The sequence below is a fragment of the Mobula birostris genome, chromosome 24, assembly GCF_030028105.1.
Source record: "Mobula birostris isolate sMobBir1 chromosome 24, sMobBir1.hap1, whole genome shotgun sequence".
NCBI lineage: Eukaryota > Metazoa > Chordata > Chondrichthyes > Myliobatiformes > Myliobatidae > Mobula > Mobula birostris.
The window spans coordinates 24,487,358-24,514,458 of record NC_092393.1 but is presented as its reverse complement, the minus strand read 5'-3'; the positions used below and the strand labels follow the sequence as shown (position 1 = coordinate 24,514,458).

The 27,101-nt window shown below is 39.4% G+C and overlaps 1 protein-coding gene across 9 annotated transcripts in view; it reads left to right on the top strand.

Annotated features, from left to right (window-relative positions):
* Window positions 1-27,101, top strand: part of b3gntl1 (UDP-GlcNAc:betaGal beta-1,3-N-acetylglucosaminyltransferase-like 1) — a 385,172-nt gene that overhangs the window by 61,594 nt on the left and 296,477 nt on the right. For 7 of the 9 annotated variants that reach the window (XM_072242369.1, XM_072242370.1, XM_072242368.1 and 4 more), the window contains one exon: window positions 1,969-2,064. The exons of 1 other annotated variant lie outside the window; for it this stretch is intronic. In XM_072242369.1, coding sequence (XP_072098470.1) covers window positions 1,969-2,064 — 96 coding nt within the window. Of the gene's footprint in view, window positions 1-1,968; window positions 2,065-4,567; window positions 4,625-27,101 lie in introns of those variants that run through there. One more of the 9 variants, XM_072242378.1, reaches the window with a different exon arrangement.

Genomic DNA, 27,101 nt, shown 5'->3' with positions numbered 1-27,101 from the left:
AGATCCATTGTTATTAACGTTGAACCTTTCTTCCTGATCATACAGTATTTTTGTCAGTTTTATTTTTGAATTTGGTAGGATCCTGTTTTGACTCTCTGGTCTCCTAAAGGGCCTTTTGTGCCATATTGAACACTGTCCAATTAACTGCAAAGATCATATTATTGAAGACATAAGAGGTTGCAGATGCTCGAGGTCAGAGCAAAAATAAATCAGTCTACTGGAGGGACTTTTCTGGGCAAGCAGTATCTGGGTTTTGGAGGGGGAAGGAATTGTCAACATTCCAGGTTGAGATCTGCATCAGGACTGAAAGTGGTGAGGGAAGATGGCCAGTGTAAAGAGGGATATGGATATATGAGACCCCTCCTTGGTCCACCTAGACTCTACCACCCCGATGTCACCCTCCCCTTCTCCTCTTTATATAATCTATACTTCCTCTCCACTCTAAGCTTGATGCAGTTTCTGTCCTCTGATTGATGATGTTTGACCTGTTGAGTTCCTTCTGCAGTTTGTTTTTGGCTTCATATTATTGAATATATTCTGAACTCTTAAGTGTTCACTTCTGACGTAAAAAATCAGAAGCTGAATGATTCCACCTTGTTACAGATTTTATTTCTGTTCAGAGTCTGTATTTTAGTAATAAGATCAATCATGAGGCCAAGTAAAAATAACACTTTTAAAAATGGGATTGAAATGGTTCACTTCATTTGATAAAATTGGTTTCTAACTATTTTTGCACTGGTTGCTTTTCAGTCTATACAGCATGTCAGTTTCAGCTGTGTATATTTTTGGGAGGTATGTGGTACAGTCTATGCACACTGGATTACCCGATTCGAAAATACCTGCTCTTCTGTCGAGTGTCGTGTCAATGATCCAGCAAGTATCTTAACCACAGTTTCTGCAAAGAAGGGTGTGAATTGGAGCTGGAGAATATGTTCCTGAATCCAGATGACTGAAAACGAAGCGTTACCAAAAGAACAATTAAAATTGGGGATTCACTAACGATACAAATTTCAGAGATACGGACAATCTGGGTGCTTTATCCTGTTAGAGATAATGGTGGTGTGAAGGGACCGGGCATGGAGAGGTTAACAATCAAGAAAACAAACTTTAAATTTAATGCATTGTCAGTCTACGATTGTTCTCATGGGAGTGCTGGTTTGAGATTAAGCTGGAATATAGGCGACAGAGACTTGGGTATATAAATGTGGGATGGGGAGGGTAGAGGAGTGGATGATGTTCTGCTTGTCAGGGCAACATTGTAATTGGCAAGTCTACCAAAGGCAGGGTTGAGTGCTTTCAGGAGCCCATGTTCCACTTTCAGGAAATGGAAAAACACAATACTTTCTTCTTTCTTTCTTTTTCAATCTTTTTATTAGTTTCATAAAAATAAACATAATATGGTAATGATACAAAGTTATTGGGAATACATTGTTATAATTAACATAAGTGATTATAAAGCCAGTTAACACATAAATGATGAAACTCCAATCATATAAGATACAAATGAACAATATATACAAAGAAAAATATCTAAACAAAACCATGAAAAAGGAAAAAAAAATATAACCACCCCCAAAAAAACTAATCTAATCAGAACTAATCAACTAAACTAAAAAAAACACAATACTGGTCGTGGGGCAGATCTCTGGTCAGCTTATCTCAAGGTCAGGTGGGGCACCACAGCTGTGACTGGCCCGGTTAAATGTAGGACCTGGAACTGGGATAGAGCTGATGCACTGGAACTCAAGACTGAGGTTGTGACTGAACCTTTGGTCTTCTTAGTGTTTAATGGAAGAAATGTCTACCCATCCATACAGGACAGACAATATAAGAAAACCGATTCTGTTCTCTTCAGTGGCAAAGATTAAATTTCAGGTTTCCTCAGTATATTTTTGTTATTTTACCTCTTGTTGGTTTTGTTTGTTTTTAATAAAAATACCCTGGGTATATTGTATTTTTCTACCCTAGATAATCGGCTGTCAAGTTAAGAGGGAACCAGAGGGTTCAACTGAACGATACACACGTTGGATTAATAGCCTGACTCAGGAGCAACTGGTTACTCAGGTAGGATGGACACTATTCTGTTACTTTAGTTATATTATGCAAGAGGTCTGTAAGAAACTGTTACAACTCCATATACTAATGGGAACCAAGATGAAGTTGTTCTCCTTTTTCTTATTATTCTAGTTTCCTGGAGCTGTTTTTGAAGCATAACAGAAGTAATGTGACTAAACCACATTTCTTGGGTGCCAAATTTGGATTTGTACTTGTCTAACCTGATGCCATCGTCTTGAATTAAGGAAGCTTTTGTCCTCACACAAGATGTTGTCAATCATAATTCTACTTATCAATTTGGTGATTTAGCATATTAGTATGAAGGTAGATTTGTGTGCAGAATATAATTCAGTTGGCTCCAAGTCTGGTAAATTAGAAGAAGAATCCAGTCAAACATGCTACACTTATGTGTAGAGATAAGAATATTTTACTGAAGATATTCTTGTTCTGTGCTCGAATCTACAAATTAATTTGAGTCTAAACTGGACTGGATTTTGAACTAGTTCTTAGTTATGATGCAGTGTGATGTGTCAAATTCAGTTTATGACCAGAGAGCTTTATGATAGGTGTTTCATTCCTCTGCACAAGTTAATCTCCTCTCAGATAATCTGTTTTTTAATAATCATGTGAGAATGGAGCTATTCCAAACCAGGACTGAGGGAACCAGAAACCCCACAGAGCAGCTCATCTATTTTATGTCATTCTTGGTCTCCTTTCTCTACCAATAGTTAATAGGCATTGTAAAGGAAAACTTCAAAGAAATTGAACTCCTGCATTCATTTTAAGTATCAGAGCCTAGATAGCATTATCCCATCAAAACTCCATGTTATGCAACCATATTCACTTCCCATAAATTGTTGAATAAATATGCAACAACCTGTTTTAGCCCATTGGCAATGGCATATATTTTGTCAGGTGACCAGTTACCTTGATGATCTATGTTTTGAGATGTGTCTGCCGCTTGTATCGCAAACAATGGCAGGGCAGAGTCAAGGTGAGCAGGTGCAAAGTAGAGTTGAGGCTGAGCCTGGCCTGTCCTCAAGAGTGAGGAAAGACCCGAGGTTTGATCGATTTATGCACCAGGCCAGATTGAAGAGGTCAGGGTTCAGGACCGGAGGTGAATGACAAGGCTGGTTCTGCTCGCTGCTCCTCGATGTTTTCTCGGCTCTGCTTTATGCTGTGGCCTGCTCCTGTTTCGGTGATGCGTGGCTTCGTGTCTGCTCTGCACTGAACTGAAACTGCAGCCTACTCCGGCTGCAGTGATGCCTGGCTTCGTGTCTGTGGACTCACTTTGGTAAAACTCCAGTTCTAAATGCTATTTGCTTACTGTTACTGTCTGCACAATTTGTTTTTTTTTCTCTGTACATTAGGTGTTTGGCAGTCTTTTTTTGAATGTATTCTTTTGGGTTTCTTTGTTTTGGGTTTCTTTGGTTGTATAATGTATACATACTTTGAGAATAAATGTACAGGTGTCCCCCGCTTTTCGAACGTTTGCTTTACGAAACCTCACTGTTACGAAAGACCTACATTAGTACCCTGTTTTCACTTTCAGAAGGTGTTTTTCACTGTTACGAAAAAAAAGCAGCGCGCGATAAAAGGCAGTGCGCGCCCCGAGCAGCTGCTCTCCCCCGGATTCGGAACTGCATTGCTTTAACACGTGCCTGTGAGCAGCCATTAGCAAGATGAGTTCTATGATATCGGAAAAGCCTAAAAGAGCTCGTAAGAGTGTTACACTTAGCGTAAAACTAGACATAATTAAGCATTTTGATCGTGGTGAACGAAGTAAGGACAAACTGAGTTTGGCTTGTGGAAGCTGACGAACATGATGTTGAAGAGGTTTCGGCATCCCATGACCAAGATCTGACAGATGAAGAGCTGATGCAATTGGAAGAAAAAAGGATAACAGTTGAAATCGAATGAGTAATGATAAACTACGACTTCAATTTTGAAAGGGTACGTTGGTTTAGGGGATATTTGCAGGATGGTTTGACTCCTTACAAAGAACTGTGTGATACAAAAATGCGCGAGGCTCAGCAGTCAAGCAAGCCTTCCACATCAACCACAGCAGATGGCGAACCTTGACCTTCGACATCCAGGCGAGCAGTCATAGGAGAAGATGAGCTGCCTGCTCTAATGGAAACAGACGACGAGATGACACCCCAGTGTCCCACCACTCCAACCCCCAGGCCGCGGACAGATACCGATTCATGGAGAATGCAACGGTAGCCGGGAGGCACACAACACATCTTTAAGAAAAAAGCAGAAATAAACATGCTAATTAATTAGGAGCCGCCCGACACGTAATTGTCGGCCGAGATCAGAGATGACGCAATCGGAAATCGGCACTGATCTGGGCACGTAATTGGCACCTAATTAATTAGCATGTTTGTTTCGGCTTTTTTCTTAAAGATGTGCTGGATGCCTCCTGGCTACCGCTGCACCCGTGCATGCTTCACGGCAATGTATCGCTCAGCGATCTGGAGGGTGGGGGCCACTGCACCACCCAACCTGCGACGACTCAGTCTAACACACCATCATCAGTGTGCTTGGCGCTGTCTTCCCAATTCCGGTAAGTGATACTACACCGTACATACATTATTTCTACTTTATATCAGCTGTGTATTTTTAAATGTTATTTGGTATGATTTGGCAGCTTCATAGCTTAAAGGTTACTGGAGAGCCCTTGCGCCGTGTTTTTGCCAACAGCACTTGCGTGAGATTTTCTGCCAACGGTGCTTGCCTGAGATTTTTGCTACAGAGAACAGATCAGTAATGATTGTGGAAAAGTATTTCTACTTTATATAGGCTGTGTATTTATCATATCATTCCTGCTTTTACTATATGTTACTGTTATTTTAGGTTTTATGTGTTATTTGGCATGATTTGGTAGGTTATTTTTGGGTCTGCGAACGCTCACAAGATTTTCCCATATAAGTAAATGGTAATTGCTTCTTCGCTTTACGACATTTCGGCTTATGAACTGTTTCATAGGAATGCTTTACCTTCGGATGGCGGGGGAAACCTGTACTTTGAAATTTGGGCCCAGTAGGGTTGGAAACTAAGGCCAAAAGCTCTATCTGAATGTGCCAGGCCCTTTCATTATTGGTTGTTCATTGTCTGCCCTCTGTGAACCACAAAACAGATGTGCCTTTTGCATGAAAGAGTAGAAGCAATTGAAGCACAATAACATTAACTACTATTCACTGCTTAGACCAGGCATTTTATTATGTTGTCAGGTCGCCTGCATGGTGCCTCGAAGTACCAAGAGTGGGTTGTGCAGTGGTTGAGTGAGTGGCTGCCAGACAATATCATGCAAATATAAGACAGAAGAGTACTTGCCCTGAACTATGGTTCGGGCACCAAGAGCAGAGCGAGAGCTGAAGTAAGCTGGCAAATGATCACCAGCTTGTTCATACTCCCACCAAGCTGACCTCAGGCACACACCCTAGCAGCTGACTGGTGGCCCTCTACAGAACTGCAGGTGAGTAGGAAACACGGTGTGGCCTGTTGCTCCATCAGGGGCTGCCCATTGGCAACCAGATGCCCTGTAATCATTGGGCAGTTGAATATGTTGGTCTCCGTCCACACAAACATCTAGCACGTAGGCAATGGACTTTGGTGAAGTACTTCATAGATCTGGTTGTAGCACAGGAGATCCCAACCTTTGTAATACCATGGACCAATACCATTAAGCAAGGGGTCTAAAGACCCCAGGTTGGGAACCCTTGTTGTAGCATAGGAAACAGGCAGAGGAACTTCTGTGGCTCCAAAAGTGTCCACTTCTATAAAATACACTGCTCACTCAGCATCAGAAAGAAAGCTCATAATAACATTCACTATTCACTGCTTGCTAGAATTGGGCCTGTGCCTGGGAGGTTCTTCACAGTAAGCTGTCCACCATTCTCACCATTGTAAAGCTTGTGTCTTGCCTTTCCCGCTGACCTATTGGAAATGCAGGAACTTTCTCCAGAATATTCCAAATGGCCCCATTTCTTTTTTTAACGGTGTTCCGCTCACTTGATCGTGTCGTGTCAGGTTGAGCAGAGAATTGATAGCTATGCCACTGTATTTTAGTTGCATGTTACAAAAAACAGGTAAGGGTATCAAAAATTATATTGAAATTACTAATTTAGTTGGCAGAGGTTGATTTTGGAGGATGTAAGCATTCTTAGCCTTTTTATGAGTCTCTTGGCATAACTGGTGAAGAAGTCAAAATGCTAACGAAGCCATTCCTTTGTCAGTATGTCATTAGTAAGTGAAGAGTGTTCTCATGGTGCAGAGGAATAAATCCATTGTTTGTGGTGCATAGTTCATTTCAATTACTGCTGGCAGGGGACTTGACAAGAATGAACTTCTCCTCAGCATGGAGGCAGTTGCATCTTGGATTAAGTTTGGAAAGGAGAAGAAACATCTTATTCTGATGCACGTTGCCCTGGCAGAAGGAAATGGCTGACAACAGACATCAAAACCAGTTTGTTTTATTTATCAGGCCTTTTTGGAAAGAGGACATCTTCTCTTCCTCAGGATGGCCTCTGCAGGAAAATGCTTGGCAAGCACTTGGTTGCTTTTCAGGTCTTGAGTAAGAGTTCGTCATCCTTTCACCAATTGGAGCTGTTTCCTTTGAAAGTCTGTGGGTTTGACATACAGTAGATCAGCTTGACAGAATTATTAAGATTTGATGATTCAAACCTAGCCCTTTCGTGAGAGACCATGGCTGATAAATGCTTCTGGAAGGTCAATTAGGCTTTCAGCAAGAGAGGGAGTTCATTCCTGCAATAATTATTCACTGGAATGTATTTGTATCTAAATGAATTTCCACAGGGTAAAGATTAGTCACCTTTAACAGATGACTTGGGGAAGCAACAAATGACAAAGTTTCTTAGATCCAGGGTGTAAAGCACAGTAGTACACGTAACACACATAATGATAACTTATGAAGGATAAAATCTATAGATGAATCACACATGAATAGCAAACTTAAGTGCATTAATAACCATATAACCATATAACAATTACAGCACGGAAAAAGGCCATCTCAGTCCTTCTAGTCCGTGCTGAACTCATACTCTCACCTAGTCCCACCGACCTGCACTCAGCCCATAACCCTCCATTCCTTTCCTGTCCATATAGTTGTGCAATTTAACTTTAAACGACAACACCGAACCTGCCTCAACCACTTCTGCTGGAAGCTCGTTCCACACAGCTACCACTCTCTGAGTAAAGAATATTAATATTAATATTAAATATTATAAGGTAGGGAACAGATGAACCAGTGACACTTCGAATATAATATGGCAGGGAGTTCAGAAGCCTGATAGCCTGGGAGAAGAAACTTTCTCATTCTAACGGTTCTAGTTTTTATACGTTGTAGTCTCCTGCTTGATGGTAGAAAGCCGGAGAGGACGCTGGATGGATGGCTGGGATCCTTAATAATACTAAAGGCCCTGCCTGTGCAGTGCTCCTGATAAATGTCTCCAATGGATGACAGGGAGACTCTCAGCATTAACATTATATATCCAACAGAGCTAGTACTGGTCCCCAGCAGACACCTGAACTAGCAAAGACCCCAGCTCAGCTGAAATGTTTCGAGTAGATATGAAAACAGTCTGTGCTCTACATATATTGAAACTTGATTTTCTCTCCAAACAAACATTTTATTATTTTTGAAAAAGTGGTTAAACATTAAAGTTACTCTGTCCAAAGCCAGAGTTGCTAGAAACAACAGCTTACGATTGTGCTGCTACAGGAAGTCACCAGGTAGTGAAAGAGTCGGAATCAGAATTAAGGTTAATGTCACCGGCATACAGTATCTCATGAAATTTGTTAGCTTAGCGGCAGCAGTACAATGCAATACATGATAATATAGAAAAATAAATTAATCAGTTACAGTAAGTATATATATATATATATATATATATATATATATATATGTATATTGAATAGTTAAATTAGAAATTGTGAATAAATACTAAAAAAAAGTGAGGTAGTGTCCAAGGGTTCAATGTCCTCTCAGGATTTGGGTGGCAGAGGGGAAGAAGCTGTTCCTGAATCATTAAGTGTGTGCCTTCAGGCTTCTGTACCTCCTTCCTAATGGTAACAGTGAGAAAAGGGCATCATCTGGGTGAAGGGTGTCCTTAATAGTGGATGCCACCTTTCTGAGCGCTCTGTTCCTGAGCACTGCTCATAACCAGAACTGTTTGCGAGTGAGAAATGAACAAAAACAAGTGTATGGAAGAGGATCATAGAAACAGCTGCAATGGGGAGCAAGGAGGCGTGGTACGTCTGTCTCACTGACTCAGTGAGTGAGCCAATGAGTCCGCTCTGCTTGACCCTTCCAAACCCCTGATTGGTGTGGCTCGGGGAGGGAGGACAGTACCTCACCTTCTCTTTGAGCATGTTGCAACTTTCTGGACTTAATATTGAATTCTACAACTTAAAGGAACTTGATTTCTCTGCAAGTACCAGTCATCCATTTGTGATATTGGTTAAATCTGTTATTTTCCCTCTGGAAGTGGAGGTCTTGCCCAGTCTGACCTGCCAGACATACCTTATATACCTTCCTGGTCTGTATTTGGTCATTCCTGCATTCTTTTGCCTATATTCTCATTGTCAAACTGCTCCCATTGACCAGATACCATGTTTGCAGCTTTGTCTCCATGGTCACTTAAGTTCTTTCTCGTCGGACACCTCACCTTCCCTGCAGCTGAACAAGTTTCTTTCTTTCACTTCACAGTTCTGACGAAGGGTCTTTGATCTGAACTACTAACTTTGTTTCTCTTCCCTCAGATTCAGCCTGACCTGCAAAGTATTTCCAGCACTTTCTTTTTTAGATTAAATTATCATTTAGCTTCCCACTGTCTGCTGTTTTTTTTAAATTTTGATCTAATTTTAGTGCTTGTGTGCGAGTACAGCTAATGGATAAGATGTTTTGTGGGAAGACAAGTTTTGGGTATTGTGTTCAGAAATCATTGGAGGACTTTGTTTGCAAACCACCTCAGCAGCCAGCACGACCAGCACCACCCAGACCTCCCAGCCTAGCCATAGCAGAACCTGTGAAATACGCCCAGACTTTTCACTCAGCTACAGCACCTTTAACATTTTGTTTAAATGATTCTCCTTTGTTGGTAGAGTTTCATAAGCCATCAGCCGTGTTCATATCAATGGAAAGCTGACTGAGGACATAAGAGACCAGTGATGTTGAAATCTGGAACATAAATCAAACTCAGCAGGCCAGGCAGCATCTGGAAGGAAATAATGGGTCAGAACACTACACATGTGACATTCAGATGAACTGCCTCCACCAAAGAATGACAGCTGCCCATTTCCCTGCGGGCATCAAGGTCAAAGAGGAGTTTATTATATGCACAAGTACATGCATGTGCAAGTGGAGTGAAAAAGAATTTCTTGCAACATCATCACAGGCACACAGCTTTCACAAAAAAATCATAATTCAATCATAAATTATGCACAGTTCTTGCAAGAAAGAACAAAAGAAACAAAATCCATTTTAATACAACGTGGTCAAAGCGGTTATCGTGTTGCTATAAGCTATAGCGTTCAAGAACAGGCAAGTTGGAGGGAAGCAGCTGTTCTTGAACCTAGTGGTATGGCACTTCAGATCTATATATCTCCTGCCCAATGGTAGCTGTAGAAAATGTTATGGCCTGGACGGTGGGAATCTTTGATGGATTTGACCTGTTGGTCCATGGGCTCTTCTTGTGCTAAGATGAAGCCACCCTCAGGGTGGAGGAGCAATACCTTATATTCTGCTTAAGTGGCCTCCAACCTGATGGCATGAATATCGATTTCCATTTCCAGTAATTGTTCCCCTCCCACTCCCCTCTTCTATTCCTTACTCAGGCCTTTTATCGCTCCTTACTTGCCCATCACTTCACCCTTGGTCGCCTCCTCCTTCCCCTTCTCCTATGGCCTACTCTCCTCTCCTATCAGATTCCTCCTTCTCCAGCCCCTTGCCTTTCCCACCCACCTGGCTTTACCTATCACCTTCTAGCTATCCTCCTCTCCTACCATCTTTCTGGTGTCTTCCCCCTTGCTTTCCAATTCTGATGAAGGGACTTGGTCCGAAACCTCGACTGTTTATTCATTTCCAAAGATGCTGCCTGACCTTCTGAGTTCTTCCAGCATTTTGTGTGTGGATCTCTGATAGTTGTTGCTTTCTTGAAGCAGTACCTCCTGTAGATACTACTGATGATGATAAGGGATGTGCACGTGATGTATTGGGGTAAAGTCCACGTCTGTCTTTATCTTCTTACGTTCCTGTGCATTTGAATTGCCCGAACAAACTATGATGTAACCAGTCTTGTTTTATGCATAGATCAAAAGGATTAGGTAGAAAATAATTCCAAGAAGTTCAAACGTAGGCAAATTAATAATTATGAGGTAAAAACAGGCAATAGAGCTTCTCAACTTCCCACTGTTCATGACTGCGCTGACCCTGACCTTAAGTCCACTTCTCAGCCTGTTTCACATAACCGACAACTCCCTAGTAAGTCACAAGTCCACAAATATATTTCTATAGCTCTCTGTGGGAGAGAATTCCTTAGATTCACAGCATTCTGAGAGAAGAAAGGACTCCTTATTAATATCTCTATAAAAACAGGAATAGGAGATGGGCTTTTTGAGTCTGCTTCTCCATTCAATACAAGCATGACTGATACTCTATCTCAAGCTCGTATTCTTTCTCATTCTCTTAGCCAGTATTCCTTGATAACTTTGTGTCCAGAAATTTGTATCTGCCCATTAAATGTATTCAATGACTTGGATTCAAATTGTCTCCACACCATCCTCTCAATGAAGAAGTTCTGATTATCTGAGCCTATATTTCTTTGTTCTAGACCCTTCAGTCAATGGAGGTATCTTCTTTTCATCCAGTTTATCCAGCCTTGTCAGACATTTTAAGCGAGATGCTCTCTTCTTCTCAGCTCTGGAGAATTCAGGCACATTTGGCCCAGTCTCCTCCATCTACCTCTCTCAATCTCTCTCAATCAGTCTGAATCTTCAGTGCACTCCCTCTACAGCAGGTATGTCTTTTATTAAATAAGGAGACCAGAACAATGTATAATACTCCAGGTGTGGTCTCTCAAGCCATGTAATTATAGCAAGGCATCTTGTAGTCATTCAGAAACTCTTGCTTCCTAGTTCTAGATTTGCCCATGAGAAGAAATGTCCTCTTATTACTATTCTGTCAAACCCATTTAGGATCTAATGTGATTTATTCTTCAAAACTCCAGTGAGAATGCCCAAATGGAGGTATACCCAAGTCATTTCTCAAAAATCAATTTGTATATTCCAGCAATCAAAGGAATGAATCTTCTTTGAACTATCTCCAATAGAAGCGCGACTATCCTGTTAAATAAAGGGACCAGAACAATATGCAGTCCTCCATGTTTAGTGCTACCAAATCTGTTTAGTTGTCATGAGATTTTCTTACTCTTTTATTTCACTCCCTTGAGAGTGGAATTAGTTTTGGGCTTCCTGGTGTTAAGTAAGTTAAAGAGTTACAACCATTACTCCATGACAGTGTGTTTTATAGTCTCCTGCCATGCATGGACCACCTGTAAAAAGTTAAATCTAAACTTAAATCTCTTTTGCCATGATCTTCTTCACTTGATCTCAACCAAAAGTACAAACGAATATGTTTTTAGGCAGCAATATTTGTTTTGATACACATTGATAATGCATGAAGTAAGTTTTTCCAATACCAGACAGTAATGACCATTAAAAGTTTAGGCTCTGCTGTACATTTCTAGGAAATTGCTAATTTTGAGTTGCTTTACCTAATCTCTTACGCACATTAGAATTCTGTTCATGATGATCTGGTGTCGAGGCTTAAAACTGTATCGATATGGCAGGAATTCTGGAAACCAGTTGGAGAAACTTGGGGTTATAGCTGCCTGACATTTCCTATTTTCCTTTCCAGGCTTCCTCCATTCTACTGTGCTTTGTTTTTGTTTATATGCAGAACAGGAGGAGTAGAAGAAATATTTTCTATCTTTGCCAGAAAAATGATTATTTATCTTCCAACTTTATACAACCAGTAGATAACTTCTGAATTTTTCATTGTTGAGCTCAACAATATTTAAGCTGAAATTCAGGAGGAAGTAGCTATGATATAATGCTTTTAATCAAAGTTATTCATTATATTTCATAATAATTTTTTGTCTTTGCAGTGCACTGCTGCTGCAAAACAACATCATGTAAGTCAGTGGTAATAAATGTAACTCTTATGAATTCCTTCTGAGTAAAGTGCAAATTACTATGAAATTTGGATACCTTGATAGGAGATGTAATGTTTTTAGACTAAGAAAACAGCTTCAATAATCTTTCTGGATGGGAAATTTGTATTAGACATTATAAGTAGCCTCCCCTTTACACTGTCAGGCTCTGCATATTAACTCCCTCAGTCTGGAACTATACTAGTACTTGTGTGGGCTGGAGGCAGAGGACAGAGATTGGTGACCCTCCATGCCCTTACTTCCAGCACCATGGTCTGGACAGTGAGTGCAGATCAGGCAGTGCATTGTGGAAGCTTGGTCCCCATTATTTTCTCTGGCATTCTCGAACAGCTGGCAAAATTGTGGCCAGGGCTTTGACGTTTATGAAATTTGCATTGATTTTAATACTACATATCTGATCATATCTGACATTGAGAGATTTACAAACTTTGAATGAAATTGGAATTAAGTAAGGAAAATGAAACTTCCAGAGTTAACTAAAACACAAATAGTTAACACTAAAGCTTAATAATTTTCAAATAAGCTACCTTCCCCTCCTAAATGCCTGCCTTGCAAACCCCAGTGAGTTTCTGTTTGTCTGCCAGGCATTGCGAGTGCAGGAATTAGTGCCGCTGTCCAACAGCTCCGAGGAGCCATGCTTAATCCTGACTTTGGGTGTTGTCATTGTGCAGTTTGCATGTTTCCTATGTTGGTTTTTGTTGGTACTCTCATTTTATTCCATAACTCAAGGATATTTCATTGGATTAAGGGACAAAAAAGTGCAGAGGGGAGTTGATGGGCATGTAAAAGAGTGAATTGGAGAGTTACAGAGAAATAAGGTGGGGGGGGATTGGAACTGATGGAATTTGCTCTGTGAGTGGCATGCATCTGATGAGATGAATGGCCACCTCCTGAGTTCTAATAAGTAGGGATCTAAGTGGTGGTTTTTGTTTTAACCCCTGCATAATGCTGATCTATTACAGCAAAGCTGTGCCTGCTTTTAGAATTCCATGCTGATTCCCGAGGCGGAACAAGGTGATTCCTGAATTGCAGCTCATACATGGTAAACCCAGATGTAATGCCAATTGGAAACCCTGGCAAAAAGTCAGTATGGTCCAGCCACCATTGTAAACCAAAACTTTCTGAGCTGCCAAACCTAAAATGGCATATGTTACCAAGTTCCAACTGGGGCATCTGTGCATTACTGAAGAGGGATAATGTAGGACAGCAGAGGCACTTTATTTGGAGTCAGTGCTAATGAATTGCTATAGTGTGCTGGGCATTCTGGCATTTTCACAGTGGAACAGATTGTGCAAAACTGGTGACAGTGGAGATTCACTGCTGTTTCAGTTTTCAAATCACCTACCTATCTGTAATGAAGATGACAATTCTGGAAAATAAATTCTGGAATTAAACTCTATTAATTAAGCAAGATCACTTTGACTGTCATTTCCCTCATTTTGAATTTTCCCTTTAGAGGCATGTTTGTGCGGAATTACAAAATGAAAACCAAATTGTAAGACACAATCAAAAACAGCAAATAGTGCGGTGCATGAATAGCACGTTGCTCTACACTGAGAGAGAGAAGGCGAACTATGCTGTGGGTGGCACCTTCTTTTAGCTGAGAATTTAAGCCAAGGTCCTGTCTGCCACGTCAGATTACCAAGCACTATTTTGAGGGTGACAAGGAAGTTCTCCTTCATGGCTATTCAGTGTTGGTTGCTTGTTCATTTATTTACTCTTTTTATTTAACAAGAAAATGGATCATGTATCTAACTGATGTTGTGGAATCTTCCTCTGTGTAAAACTGGCTGCAGCATTTTCTTTACTTACACTATAACTATGCTGTAAAAGTACCCATTTTGCTTTGGGCTATTTTACTTATGAAAGGTACCGTTTAATTACAGCCATAAACTTTGGTGAAGGGTTGGGTGTGTCATGTGATGTTGCTTACAGAAATGTTATTACTTCATTGTATTGCTGCTTGTTGGGGTTTGTCTATCAGGACAATTTACATCCAGAGTGGTAATTATTGAAGGTGCTTTGCACAAATTGAAAGCTATTTTTGTTGAATTATATTAAAAGAAACTGCAGGAAATTATTAACAGTTTAGACAGTATCTGTGGATATAGAAAAAAAAGTTACTATTTCAGTTGAATAATTTATCGAGCTGGCATCTGTTTCAATTGCTACCATTACTCATCTCTGATCTTGTATGAGGAAGGAACTAGCTTTCATTGAAAAAAAATTATAACATGCCTATGACATTTTTTAAAATCAATTATGCGTTTGAATCAATTTTTGTAGAGTCTTCACAAAATATGGGTTAATGTGTAAGTTTTTGAAAATATTGATAAAATGAGCATTGTAATAGTGGAAAGTAAATTCAAAGTTCAAGGCAAATTATTTAAGTACATATATATCACCATATACAACCCTGAGATTCATTTTCTTGCGGGCATTCACAATAAGTACAAGAAACACAATAGAATCAAAGAACGGCTGCCTCACAACCAATGTGCAAAAGACAACAAACTGTGCAAATACAAAAATGAATAAATAAACAAACAAACAATCAATGAATATTGAAAACAGGAGATGAAAAGACATTGAAAGTGAGTGCATAGGTTGTGGGAACAGTTCAGTGATGGGGTGAGTGTAGATGAGTAAGGTTATTAGCTTTGGTTCAAGAGCCTGACGGTTGAGGGGTCATAACCTTTGAGAAGCAATGTAGCACACTATCACTTGGTGGAGTTTTGAACTGGAGTAGTTGATCCTGAGATTTGCTTTACAATTGGTTTACTACCATTCGTAGTACATGGAAACATACAGTGAAATGCGTCGTTTGCGTCAAATCAAATCAGCGGTGATTGTGCTGGGCTGACCTCAAGTGTCACCGTACTTCCTGGTGCCAATATAGCGCAGCCATTACTTACTACCTCTAACCTGTACGCCTTTGGAATGTGGGAGGAAACCAGAGCACCCAGCAGAATCCCATGCAATCACAGAAAGAACGTATTGACTCCTTATAGACGGTGGCAGGAATCGAACCCTGATCTTACTGCTGGCATCACATAACATTACTAGTTGTTATGCTATCATGCCACCATGTTGTCACATTTAAGAAACGACCTTTAACCTACAGCAGTTCACTGAGGTGCTGCTAGGAGGCTACTCTCGCAGAAAGTGCAATCTCTCTGACAGGGGACTAGAGTCCAGCTGGATTTATTCAGTTCACTTCAGAATATCATATACCAAAGTAGAATGCTGTAATAAGAGAAGCTAAGTCCACATGACTAGCAATACATGTTTACGAAAGTACAATGCATTAAAAGGCCAAATAACCCAACAGAGAAATATGTGGCATGGATCCCCAAGCCTGCCATGCTAGTAATTGTAGTTTATTTAATATATCTGTTGGAGTTCAGAAGAGTGAATGGGGAGGACTGAAACAGATAAAATCTTCAGAGGGTGGATGTTGGGAGGATATTTTCTCATGGGAGAATCTACCACTAGAGGTCTGTGCTCAAAAATGAGGTCCATCCATTGCAGACAGACATAACGCAAAATATTTTCTGAGTATTTTGCTTAAAATGCACATCTCAAAGGGCTTTGGAAGCCATGTGTTTTGGCTATTTTTATGTAGAGCTGGTAGATACATGATAAGCAAATAGGAGAAAGGTGACCACAGGTAATCAATAAAGCAAAATTGAGATTACGATTAGATTGGCCAAGATCTTACTGAACAGCAGCTGAGAAGCTGATGGGGCCTACTCCAGGTCTTCAAATCTAATTAACTAAGCATCCGTCAAAAACATAATTTAGCAAACAGGAAGAACGGGAAATAATTGTCATTTCTATTTTGCAATGACTGCCTGTTTTCTCAGTTTGGAAAAGAACTGGATTCAAACCCAAACACAAAATAAAAATCGGAACAAAATGATGTAAAGCTCAAGTCCGCAGCCTGTTTTAAATCCCAGTTGTAAGATAGCTTAATCAGTTCAAACCAGGGATAGGAAAACAAATGACTTGCACAAATAATGAAATTTGACAAGAATTTCACTTGAGATTCTACGCCAAACAGTGCATACAGTTTTGAAGATATTAGTCAATTTTAATTTCCTGTTTAAAGAAATAATTTTCCACAATACAGCCTCCTGTTGGTATTGCAAGAGAAGATTTTGTAACAATAATTACTAAAATGAACCTATTGGGTCAGTCCTAACTGTGAAACAAATATCAAGTTCGTGTGTTATATGTGCCGTAGAGGAAGACCCCATTTTTAAAATCCAGTAGCTATTCTCCATCTCTAGCATTTCACTTCTGGAGGTTCTATGCCAAACAGTGCATACAGTTCTGAAAACATTTTTTTTAACAGGAAGCTGAAATTGACATATGTTTCACAATACAGTCTCCTGTTGGTATTACAAGACATTTTATTTTCAACCATCATATTACTCATTTCTATAAATAATATTTTCAAGGTTTTACATATTCAGCATTTGACTTTTCTATTAAAAGGATAGCCTGACATTCTTCATCATTTACTGTGTGGTTTCAGCTCATCGACCTTATCTGTATCTCCTTAGAGCTTTTTGGTATCTTCATCACCACTCAGATTCACAGTTGACTTTGTTGTACTGGAGCATGGAAATATTATGTTTGATCTCCTCAACCAGGTCCTTGATAATTGCTGCTTTTCAGGCTCGTTATCTTCTTGAGTTTTATCAGTACATTCTTTTATTTTGTCATTTACTCTAGATCCTTGATTCCTCAGCATCTTCCTTGAAGACAGAGTATTTATTCCTCCTCCATTTCCCTTTTCCCCTTTATAAGTTCTCTAAACATCTGGAAAGATATAACAATTGCAGAGAATTGGTAAACTTACTGAGCAGAAGAACTTGGATGAATACTTTTCACACTCATAGGATGTTCCAAAGTATTTCAAAGTTCAAAAGTTCAAAGTGAATGAATGAATGAATGAAATTTATTTCGGTCAGTACAAACATACCCAAAAAGCATCATTTTCAATGCTGATTTCATAACGATGATTTCATAACACAAAATTACAACAAAAAACCATAGATATTCTTTAAAACAGACCGAAAGGGTGTAGGCTGAAGCTGCAGCTTATTACGCCTACCCCTCTTACTCATACAACAACATATTTGGCGTCAATCATCACATCAAAACAAAAAATTTCATAATCTTTTAACACAAAATCCAATTTCAAGTGTGATTTATTTACATTACTCCTATTTATTTAAATTATGTATTTTATTAAATTATTTTTTAAACTTGTTAAGTATGGTGCATGTTTTTAAATTCACACTACAACTGTTCCGTAGATTCCCCCCTCAGACTGAAGTACAATGATTTTTTACATTCGTTCTTATCCTTTGTTTTTGAAATATACATGTTCCTCTCAAATCATGTTGACTTTCTCTCATTTTAAACAACCTTTGGATACTTTGTGGTAGCTGTCCATTTTTTACTTTATACATAATTTGTATTATTTTAAAATCTACGAAATCTCTGAATTTTAAAGTGTTTAGTTGAATAAATAGTGGATTGGTTGGCTCATAATATCTTGTCTTATTTACAATTCATATGACTTTCTTTTGGAGTAGAAAAATTGAGTTTATATTTGTTTTGTATGTATTTCCCCATACCTCTACACAGTAAGTCATGTATGGGACTATAAGTGAACTGTATAATGTATGCAAAGATTCCTGATTTAAGAAATCTTGCGCTTTGTACAGCATTGCAATAGATTTTGACATTTTTGCTTTGACATAATTTATATGTGGTTTCCAGCTTAATTTTATTACCACTCCTAAAAATTTTTTTTCAGGTACCTGATCAATTTCAACATCATTTATTCTAAGTTTACTATAGGAGTTTGGTACACGGTTTCCAAGTATTATGAATTTAGTTTTACTTAGATTCAGTGATAACTTGTTAGTATCAAACCATTTCTTTATAATTTTTAGTTCTTTCTCCACTGTATCCAAAAGTTGTTTCAGATGCTCCCCACTACAAAATATAGTTGTATCATCAGCAAATAATATACATTTTAATGTCTGAGAGATCATACATATATCGTTTATATGCAAAATGAACAGCAATGGACCAAGCACTGAACCTTGTAGAACCCCACAAGTTACCCTCAAAAGTTTTGAATTTGAGTTGTTTATATGTACATACTGATAACTGTCTTCCAAATAACTACTTAACCAGTCATGTACCACCCCTCTAATACCATATCTTTCAAAGTATATGCCAGCATTCACAGTAAGTACAAAGAAACACAAGAGTCAATGAAAAACCGCACCCAACAAAGACGGACGACCAATGTGCAAAAGAAAACAAACTGTGAAAATAGTAGAAGAGGAAAAAAACAAAATAATAATAATAATAAATAAGCAATAAATATTGATTACATGAATTGCGGAGTCCTTGAAAGCGAGTCCATAGGTTGAGGAACCATTTCAGTGTTGGGATGAGTAAAGTTATTCCTGTATTCTGATGGACAAAAATTGTGTTTTATGTTCAAGGTTCAAGGGTTTGATGATTGAGGGGTAATAACTGTTCCTGAACCTGGTGTTGTGGGGCCTGAGGCTCCTGTACCACTTTCCTGATGAGAAGAGAGCATGGCCTGGATGGGAGGTTGGTGGGGGGGGAGAGATGCTGCTTTCCTGTGACAGTACCCTTTGTAGATGTGTTTCGTGGTAGGGAGGGTTTTACCTGTGATGAACGAGGATGTATCCATTACTTTTTGTAGGCTTTTCTGTTCAAGGGCATTGGTGATTCCATTCCAGACCATGATGCATGCAGTCAGTATACTCTCCACTGTGCATCTATAGAAGTTTGTCAGTATTTTAGATGGTATGCCGAAAATTTGCAAACTTCTAGGAAAGCAGGGGTGCTGCCATGACTTCTTTGTAGTGCAGTTACGTGCTGGACCCAGGATAGGTCATCTAAAATGATAATGCTGAGGAACTTAAAGTTGCTAACCCTCTCCACCTCAGATTCCCTGATGAGGACTGGCTCATGGACCTCCTAGAGTCAATTATCAGCTCTTTGCCTTTGCTGACCTTGAGTGAGAGGTTGTTGTTGTGGCACCATTCAGCCAGACTCTCGGTCTCCCTCCTATCTGCTGATTTGTCACCACCTTTGATTTGGTGAGCAACAGTGATGTTGTCAGCAAAGTTAACTATGTCATTGGACCTCACAGTCATAATTATAAAATGAACAGAGCAGGGGGCTAAGCACATAGCTTTTTACAAAGGCTTTATAACGAATGTAGTACCTTTCAAGTACAGTCACAGATGCAATGCTCTTTGCAGCCAATATGCCCATCCACTTAACCAAAAAGCATTATGATAATAACAAGATCATTTTTATTTGCATAGGATAGTTACTTACTTTCTAAATTGGTATAATGAAATTTTTTATATCCACCCGAGAGTACAGATGGGAGGCCAGTTTAACTCATTTTCTAAAAGGCAGCATTGCTGACAATAAATGAAATTCAGCAGGGTCATTCCTTGAGTAAACCTTTTGACAGCCTGGAAGATGAATTTTTCCTTGGCAAAGTAGTGCTGGAGAACAGTGAGGAGAGAGTAACTAACTGATGAAAAACTGCTTGTGAGAATTTCAGCTTGGGGTGGGTGGGAGGGCTTTGAATATTGGTAAATGTTCAGTATTATTTAATAGAATCACAGTGGGGCTACCTGGCCCATCTTACACAATTCAGTCAGAAAGAGCTGATCATCCCGGCTCTGTGGGTGAAACTTAGCGAAGTACCTTTTACAAGGTGAGTGTTTACACCTCCACTGGCCTTTTAGATAGTGAGGGCCAGAGCTCCATTATTGTTCTGGTGAAAAATTCAATTGCTGTTTAATCTTTTAATCATTTAAAGTCATAGCATTTCTCACAATATGTAAAGATAAATTATGATTGCACACGTTCCTATATTCTCAAGGGTATTAAAAACACAATATTTGTCTATCAGAATACAGGAAACAGCTAATTGCGCCAAAGAATGATCTACTTTAATTACTGTGCACAACATAACGTGCATGGGTAATTTTCATCAGCATTTCTGTGTGGGCAATGAAATGTAGTGTAGACTTTTCATTGACAAATTGCCTCCTACCTCCACACACGCACTTTTTCTTCCAATAAATATTCTTAATTTAAAGATGTTAAAGTAACAATATTTGCATTTTCACAAACCTCCCCACGTTAAAGAGGTGGTGCCTCAAAAAGGCAGCATCCATCATTAACCTTCCAGCATGTGACCTCTTCTCATTTCTACCATCACTACTCCTGGAGAAATTCCAGGAGCCTGAAGACCCACACTCAATGATTTAGGAACAGCTCCTCCCTCCCCCATCATCAGATTTCTAAGCAACCCGAGAACACTACCTTGCCATTCTGTTTATTTGCACTGTTTACGTATTTTGTAATTTGTAGTAATTTTATGTCTTTGCACTGTACTTTATTATACTTTATACTTTATTGTCACCAAACAATTGGTACTAGAACGTACAATCATCACAGCAATATTTGATTCTGTGCTTCCCACTCCCTGGATTACAAGTATTAAATATTAAAAATATTAAAAATAGTAAAAATTAGTAAATATTAAAAATTTAAATTATAAATCATAAATAGAAAATAGAAAAATGGAAAGTAAGGTAGTGCAAAAAAACTGAGAGGCAGGTCCGGATATTTGGAGGGTACGGCCCAGATCTGGGTCAGGATCCGTTCAGCAGTCTTGTCACAGTTGGAAAGAAGCTGTTCCCAAATCTGGCCGTACAAGTCTTCAAGCTCCTGAGCCTTCTCCTGGAGGGAAGAGGGACGAAAAGTGTGTTGGCTGGGTGGGTCGTGTCCTTGATTATCCTGGCAGCACTGCTCCGACAGCATGCGGTTTAAAGTGAGTCCAAGGATGGAAGATTGGTTTGTGTAATGTGCTGCGCCGTGTTCACGATCTTCTGCAGCTTCTTTCAGTCTTGGACAGGACAGCTTCCATACCAGGTTGTGATGCACCCTAGAAGAAGGCTTTCTACGGTGCATTTATAAAAATCTATGAAAGCTTCTGCTGCAAAACAAGAAGTGTCACATCACATCAGTGATAATATACTTGATTCTGACTTAAGCTGCCCTGACATCTTCCAAAGTTTACAGCAGATGCTACGTCTAACAAGACTTTTTTTTAAGCACCTAGCTGTTGGGGTACTTGTTCAATGTGTCACCCTGTGATGACACTGCCAGTAGCTATCTATTATTGGTGCCTTTGGATAGACATGAAAGGTCATTCAGAAGGTCAGAGACCTTCAGGTAGAAGGCAAGGACATGACCATCTATTTCTCTGAGTCTTTAGAGACACTACATTGTATCTGAATGTGTCTGGTAAGCATAATTTTCACAGGATTCTGCTTTCCAGATCCTCAGCCAACCTCTTGTGGGTTCCCTGAAGGCAAACTCTCAACTTGCTCACCACTGGATCATTCCAGGTGGCCACAGTAGACTTTTTTTCGCCATATTTCTCGATTTCCTGGTCTCTGCAGAATTACAGAGATCACCAAGGCATTCTGTGAAGAAAGGGTTCCACCTGTGTTGTTTATTGTGTAAGTAGAAAGTAGGGTTGTGGTACTATGGTTTTGCCAGAGTTGCTGACTTCTAATGAATGTGGGCAGCCATTGACTAGATGTCCTCAAGGTTCTGATTAATAATTTGGGACTTTTCATCAGCAGCAAGGGCTTCCACTCCCTAAATGCTCATGATTTTTATTAATAATAAATGCCCTGCTTCTTGGGAATACTCATGGCCCCTTCATCTTGAGGAGGTCCATTGACATTTTTAGTGGATGTGTACTTTGTTACAGAGGTGGAAGTGTGGTGGATATTATGAGCAGTTCTTAGCTACAGAGACTGTTTGACTGTTTCCTCTCCTGACATAATTTCACATTAGAAATGGAATACTAATTCAAGCAGTTTGAACATAAGGCACTTTGTCTTTGCTCTCTGTTGGTGACAACCTGCTATTGAACCAATTAACACACACAAGATACTGGAGGATCAGCAAGCTAGTCAACATCTTTGGAAACGAGTACATTCGACATTTCGGGCCGAGACGCTTCAGCAGGACTGGAGATATCAGACTCTATGCACCATTCTTTTACAATAGAGCATTTTTTTTCACTTTAAAGAAAGATTTAAACGTTCACATGGACATATTTTGTTGAGAAGTTGCACATTTTGATTTTAAAAAAATTTTTGACCTTCAGGGACTTTTGATCATAACTTGGCACCAGTTATGACCAATAACCTCGATAATTTTATATCTCCCAGCAAAGAGCAATGTTACTCATTTTGTTCAATACCATGATTGTTTTCATAGTGACTCCATGTTCCCTGGAGGAGTAATTCTTAACTGAAACGACAAGTGCTAGAGGAAAAGAATGTTAACAAAGACAAAGGTCTCGCTCTAGTAAGAACTGGAATTCAGTTGTAAACAACATGCCTTCTATGAGAACAATGAGATTAATGGTAACAACTTGAAAATGGTTAATGAAAGACCAGTTCAACCTGAAAACATTATGGATGGTAGGCCATCTCACAACAAAATGTCAAATGAAAAGGAACAATTTGTTATAATTGATAATAATGCAATGAAAATACCAGAGTAACATATACAAAATGCTACAGGAACTCAGCAAGTCAGGCAGCATTTCGGGCCCAAACCCTTCATTTACATTTAATCTATGTATCTTTATCTGTGTTTTTGTATATATCCATGGCTATGGGATGTTCTCATAGTGTGAAAGGCATTTATATAAATGGAAGTGTTATTCTTTCTTACTTTAGCCAGCACATGGTATCACACAGGATTACTGGGACCTTTAACAGTTTGAGCTTTAGGCCATGCAACATTTTTGTTTTCGAATTGCAAAGCTAATATTCTGAAATGAGAATTAGTTGAATTTATTTTAATATTATATTCTATTGATGGTCAGTACAAGAATGTTGCAATTTTCCAAAATGGGACTGCTTTAAGATCAGAGAATACTCCAATTTGGTGAAACATCCTCTCCACATCCACTTTATGGAGGCCTTTCACCATTCAATAGGTTTCAATGAGGTCACTCCTCATTCTTCTGAATTCCAGTGAATACACTCCCAGAACCATCAAACGCTCTTCATGTGTCAAACCACGATACAGAAACTTTGTAGAAACAGGAGATGAGTCACTTGCCTTGGGAACCCAGTTTCTGACCTGCTGTTTTAGCCATTTTATTTATGTAGCTGTTCCTGATGAGTTTTCTGGTCAATGGTGAATGTCAAAGATAGGTGATTTAACTCGCTATTTTGTCCTTCACAGCTGTTAGACGTTTTGAGAATGCCTCCTGAGTTTTAATTTGTCCTGTGGCTCCACATACTTCATGAATAGGGAGTGTAGGTATGTCTAGAAATAGCCAGACAGCTGAAAAATTACTGTTCTCTTGGAGCTGTACCAGGTGATTCTTTTTGCCAAATAAGTACTAAGTAGATTATACCAATCTCATCAAATTCCTTTCACGTCTGCAGCACCAGCAAATAAATGGATGGATTGTCTGATTGTTACTTCAATCCAGTCGTGCTACCTATCTGCAGTTATCGTTTCTCCTCTGACCCCTGTTTATTGTATGCATCTACCTGACAGATATTCAAAGACTGCTACCATCATTCTTTGAGAAAGAGAAGTGAGTCTTTGAGAGAATCAATTTCACCTTATCCCAGTGCGATATAGTAGACTCTATATTCTAAACACTCACCACAGGCATGGAATGTGAGAATTTTAAAAACACGGTGGCTTTATTTTCATATTCTAATAATAATTTATGTGGGAGGGGTGTGGGGAAATGCAAAATGTTCAATGTCAAGCAAGAAGCAGTAATAACATGCAACTCTCAGTCTTTGATGTAAAAGTGAAGTCAAAGCTACAATTTGGGACTGTGGCTTAGATGATGTGACTTGCTGCCAGTGATGCTTTGAGGGAAGGAAGTGGCATGTATCTGCTATAAATGTCACAATAGTGTAGCCTGCAGTGAGGTACTGCATTGCATTAGTAGCAGGAAAGCGACCATTTAGGTTAACGACTCCATGCGGGTGTTGGTGCTCAATTCAACCCATAGTACACTTGACCAGTGCTCCTTCACTATATTCTCCTTCTTGTGTTGATCTAGCTTCCCTGAAGGAGTTACATCGTGGAGGTCTGTATAAATGAAAGTATAAAAATTCCAGTTGCTGGAAACTTTGGATAAGACAGAAAAAGATGGAAATACTCAGCAAGTCAGCTGGCATTTGGGGGGAAAATTAGTTAATAGGTCTGATGATAGATCTTTGACCTGAAACATTAACTGTTCCTTTTTCAACTGATGCTGCTTGTTCAGTATATAACAGGATAGCTACGAAGAATATACCTTCATTTGCATTCATTGTTTAAGTTTAAAAATAACTAGCTGTAGGGGTGCAATGTGAATGTTCCAAGTGTTGTTAATGTCAATTCTCTTAGTAGAGATTTGTTTTTTGTAAAAACTCAATTAAAAATAAATGGTAAGGGAAAACCATAGAACTGGAGGGAAGATTTGGATTTAAACATTGCTTCCTTACCATATTATTCCCAAAGACACATTCTTAGAGTCTGTTGTAATAATTTCTTATAGATGGAAAAGCAGGCACAGAGCCATCAGACTCTCTTCATATGACAAGCTATTCAATCCTGGAATCATTTTTGTGAATTTCCTTTGTACCCTCTCCAATTTCAGCACATCCTTTCTAAGATAAGGGACCCAAACCTGCTCATAACACTCCAACTGAAGCCTCATCAGTTCTTTACAGAGTCTCAACATTACATCTTTGCTTTTATATTCTAGTCATCTTGAAATGAATGCTAACATCGCACTTGCTTTCCTCAACACAGACTCAAATATAACCTTTAGGGAATCCTGCACAAGGACGCGCAAGACTTCTTGCACCTCTGTTCGTTTGATTTTCTCTCCATTTAGAAAATAGTCAACCCTTTCATTTCTTCTACCAAAGTGCATGACCATACACTTCTTAAAACTATTCCATCTGCCACTTCTTTGCCCATTCTCCTAATTTGAATGTTCTTCTGTAGCCTCTCTACATCAAAACTACCTGCCCCTCCACCTATCTTCATATTGTTTGAAAACTTTGCAACAAAGCCATCAATCCCATTGTCCAAGTCATTGACATATAACCTAAAAAAGGATAGGTCCCAACACAGACCCCTATGGGACACCACTAGTCACTGGCACCCAGTCATAAAAGGCTCCCTTTATTCCCACTCTTTGCCTCCTGCCACATAGCCAGTGCTTTATCGATGCTAGAATCTTTCCTGTAATCTCATAGCATGTACTACTTTTCCTCCCTCCACAGTCTCCTGGCTACTTCACCTTTCGTTTCCTGTCCCGATGAAGGGTCTTGGCCAGAACATTGACTAATTATTCATTTCCACAAATGCTCCCTGACCTGCCGAGTTCCTCCAGCATTTTGTGCGTGTTACTCTAAATTTCCAAATCTGCAGAATCTCTTGTGTTTAAGATGTCCTTGAGATTTCTTAATGCTGAATAGATGACCTTTGAAAACTTTTTTTCTATTTCCTTTTGCACAGTGCCCCGATGATAACTTCTTGCAGAAACTGATTAGGATTTAACACATTCAAAAGATGTGTAGATTGGCAGGATAATTGGGCACGTTAAATTACCCCTAGTGTGTAAGTAAGTGGTAGAATTTCGGGTTGGGGGGAGTTAGTGGGAGTGTGGCGAAAATAAAAAGGGATTACTTTAAAATGGTTGCTTGAATGTGAGGCCGAAGGGCTTGTTTCCAATGCTATATGACTAAAGTCATATGAGCAAACCCTCCTTTGTGGTCATGTACTATATTTCATTTTCTGTTTCTGCTTCCTGAACTCTACTTGACATTGCTGTCTGTTTAGTTACGGCTCAGCCCCGTTTAATTTCAGCCTGTTCAGCCTCTGCAGTCACTCCAGCCGTAAATGGACCAAGTCAAGTATTCTAGACTTTTGTTTTCACAGCCAGGAGCAGTGCAGTACCCTCTTAGTAAAACAGAATTTACTATTTTTTAGACCCCTCCAATGTCCCTTTTATACTGCTGCACAATATCTCAGCTGGATTTCTACCAGCTGTTGCAGATTAAAATGCCTCTCAGAATCAAGATAAATTTATTTAATGCACTCTCACACATCTTGTGTGTTTGCACTAGCTCTGTAACAGAATCCATTTAACTTTCCTAACAGTCGGTCTGATTTGAACCTCCACTGATAAAGTGACCCTTTTCTCTTTTCCTCCTTTGAAGCCTTTCAGTAAGGCTACTCCTTCTTCAAACCCCACTGCCTTTAGGATGGCATGCTGTGGCTTACATAGATTCTGTTAAAAATTACTGATATTTTTCAGTTTGAAAGTCAGGAACCTGGGTGTAGTTAGCCATTAGAATTGACCTACATCCTCTGTAGCATTCCCTACCCCCTCACCATCCCCCTCTCTGCTTTTGGAAATTCAGTGTTACTCTTACATATACGTATTACTGATGACCAGCTGATAAATTGTTCTGGACTAAAATAAAATGTAATGAATTAAACAGAAAAGACCTCAAGCGGTCTTTAATATTGTGCAGCATGGTATTTTAGGAAAAGTTTTTGTGGAAGGGTCAGGTTACCCTTTCTCCATCTGGATATCAAAGACTCTGTAGCTGACTGCACCGCGCAGATGTAAATGAT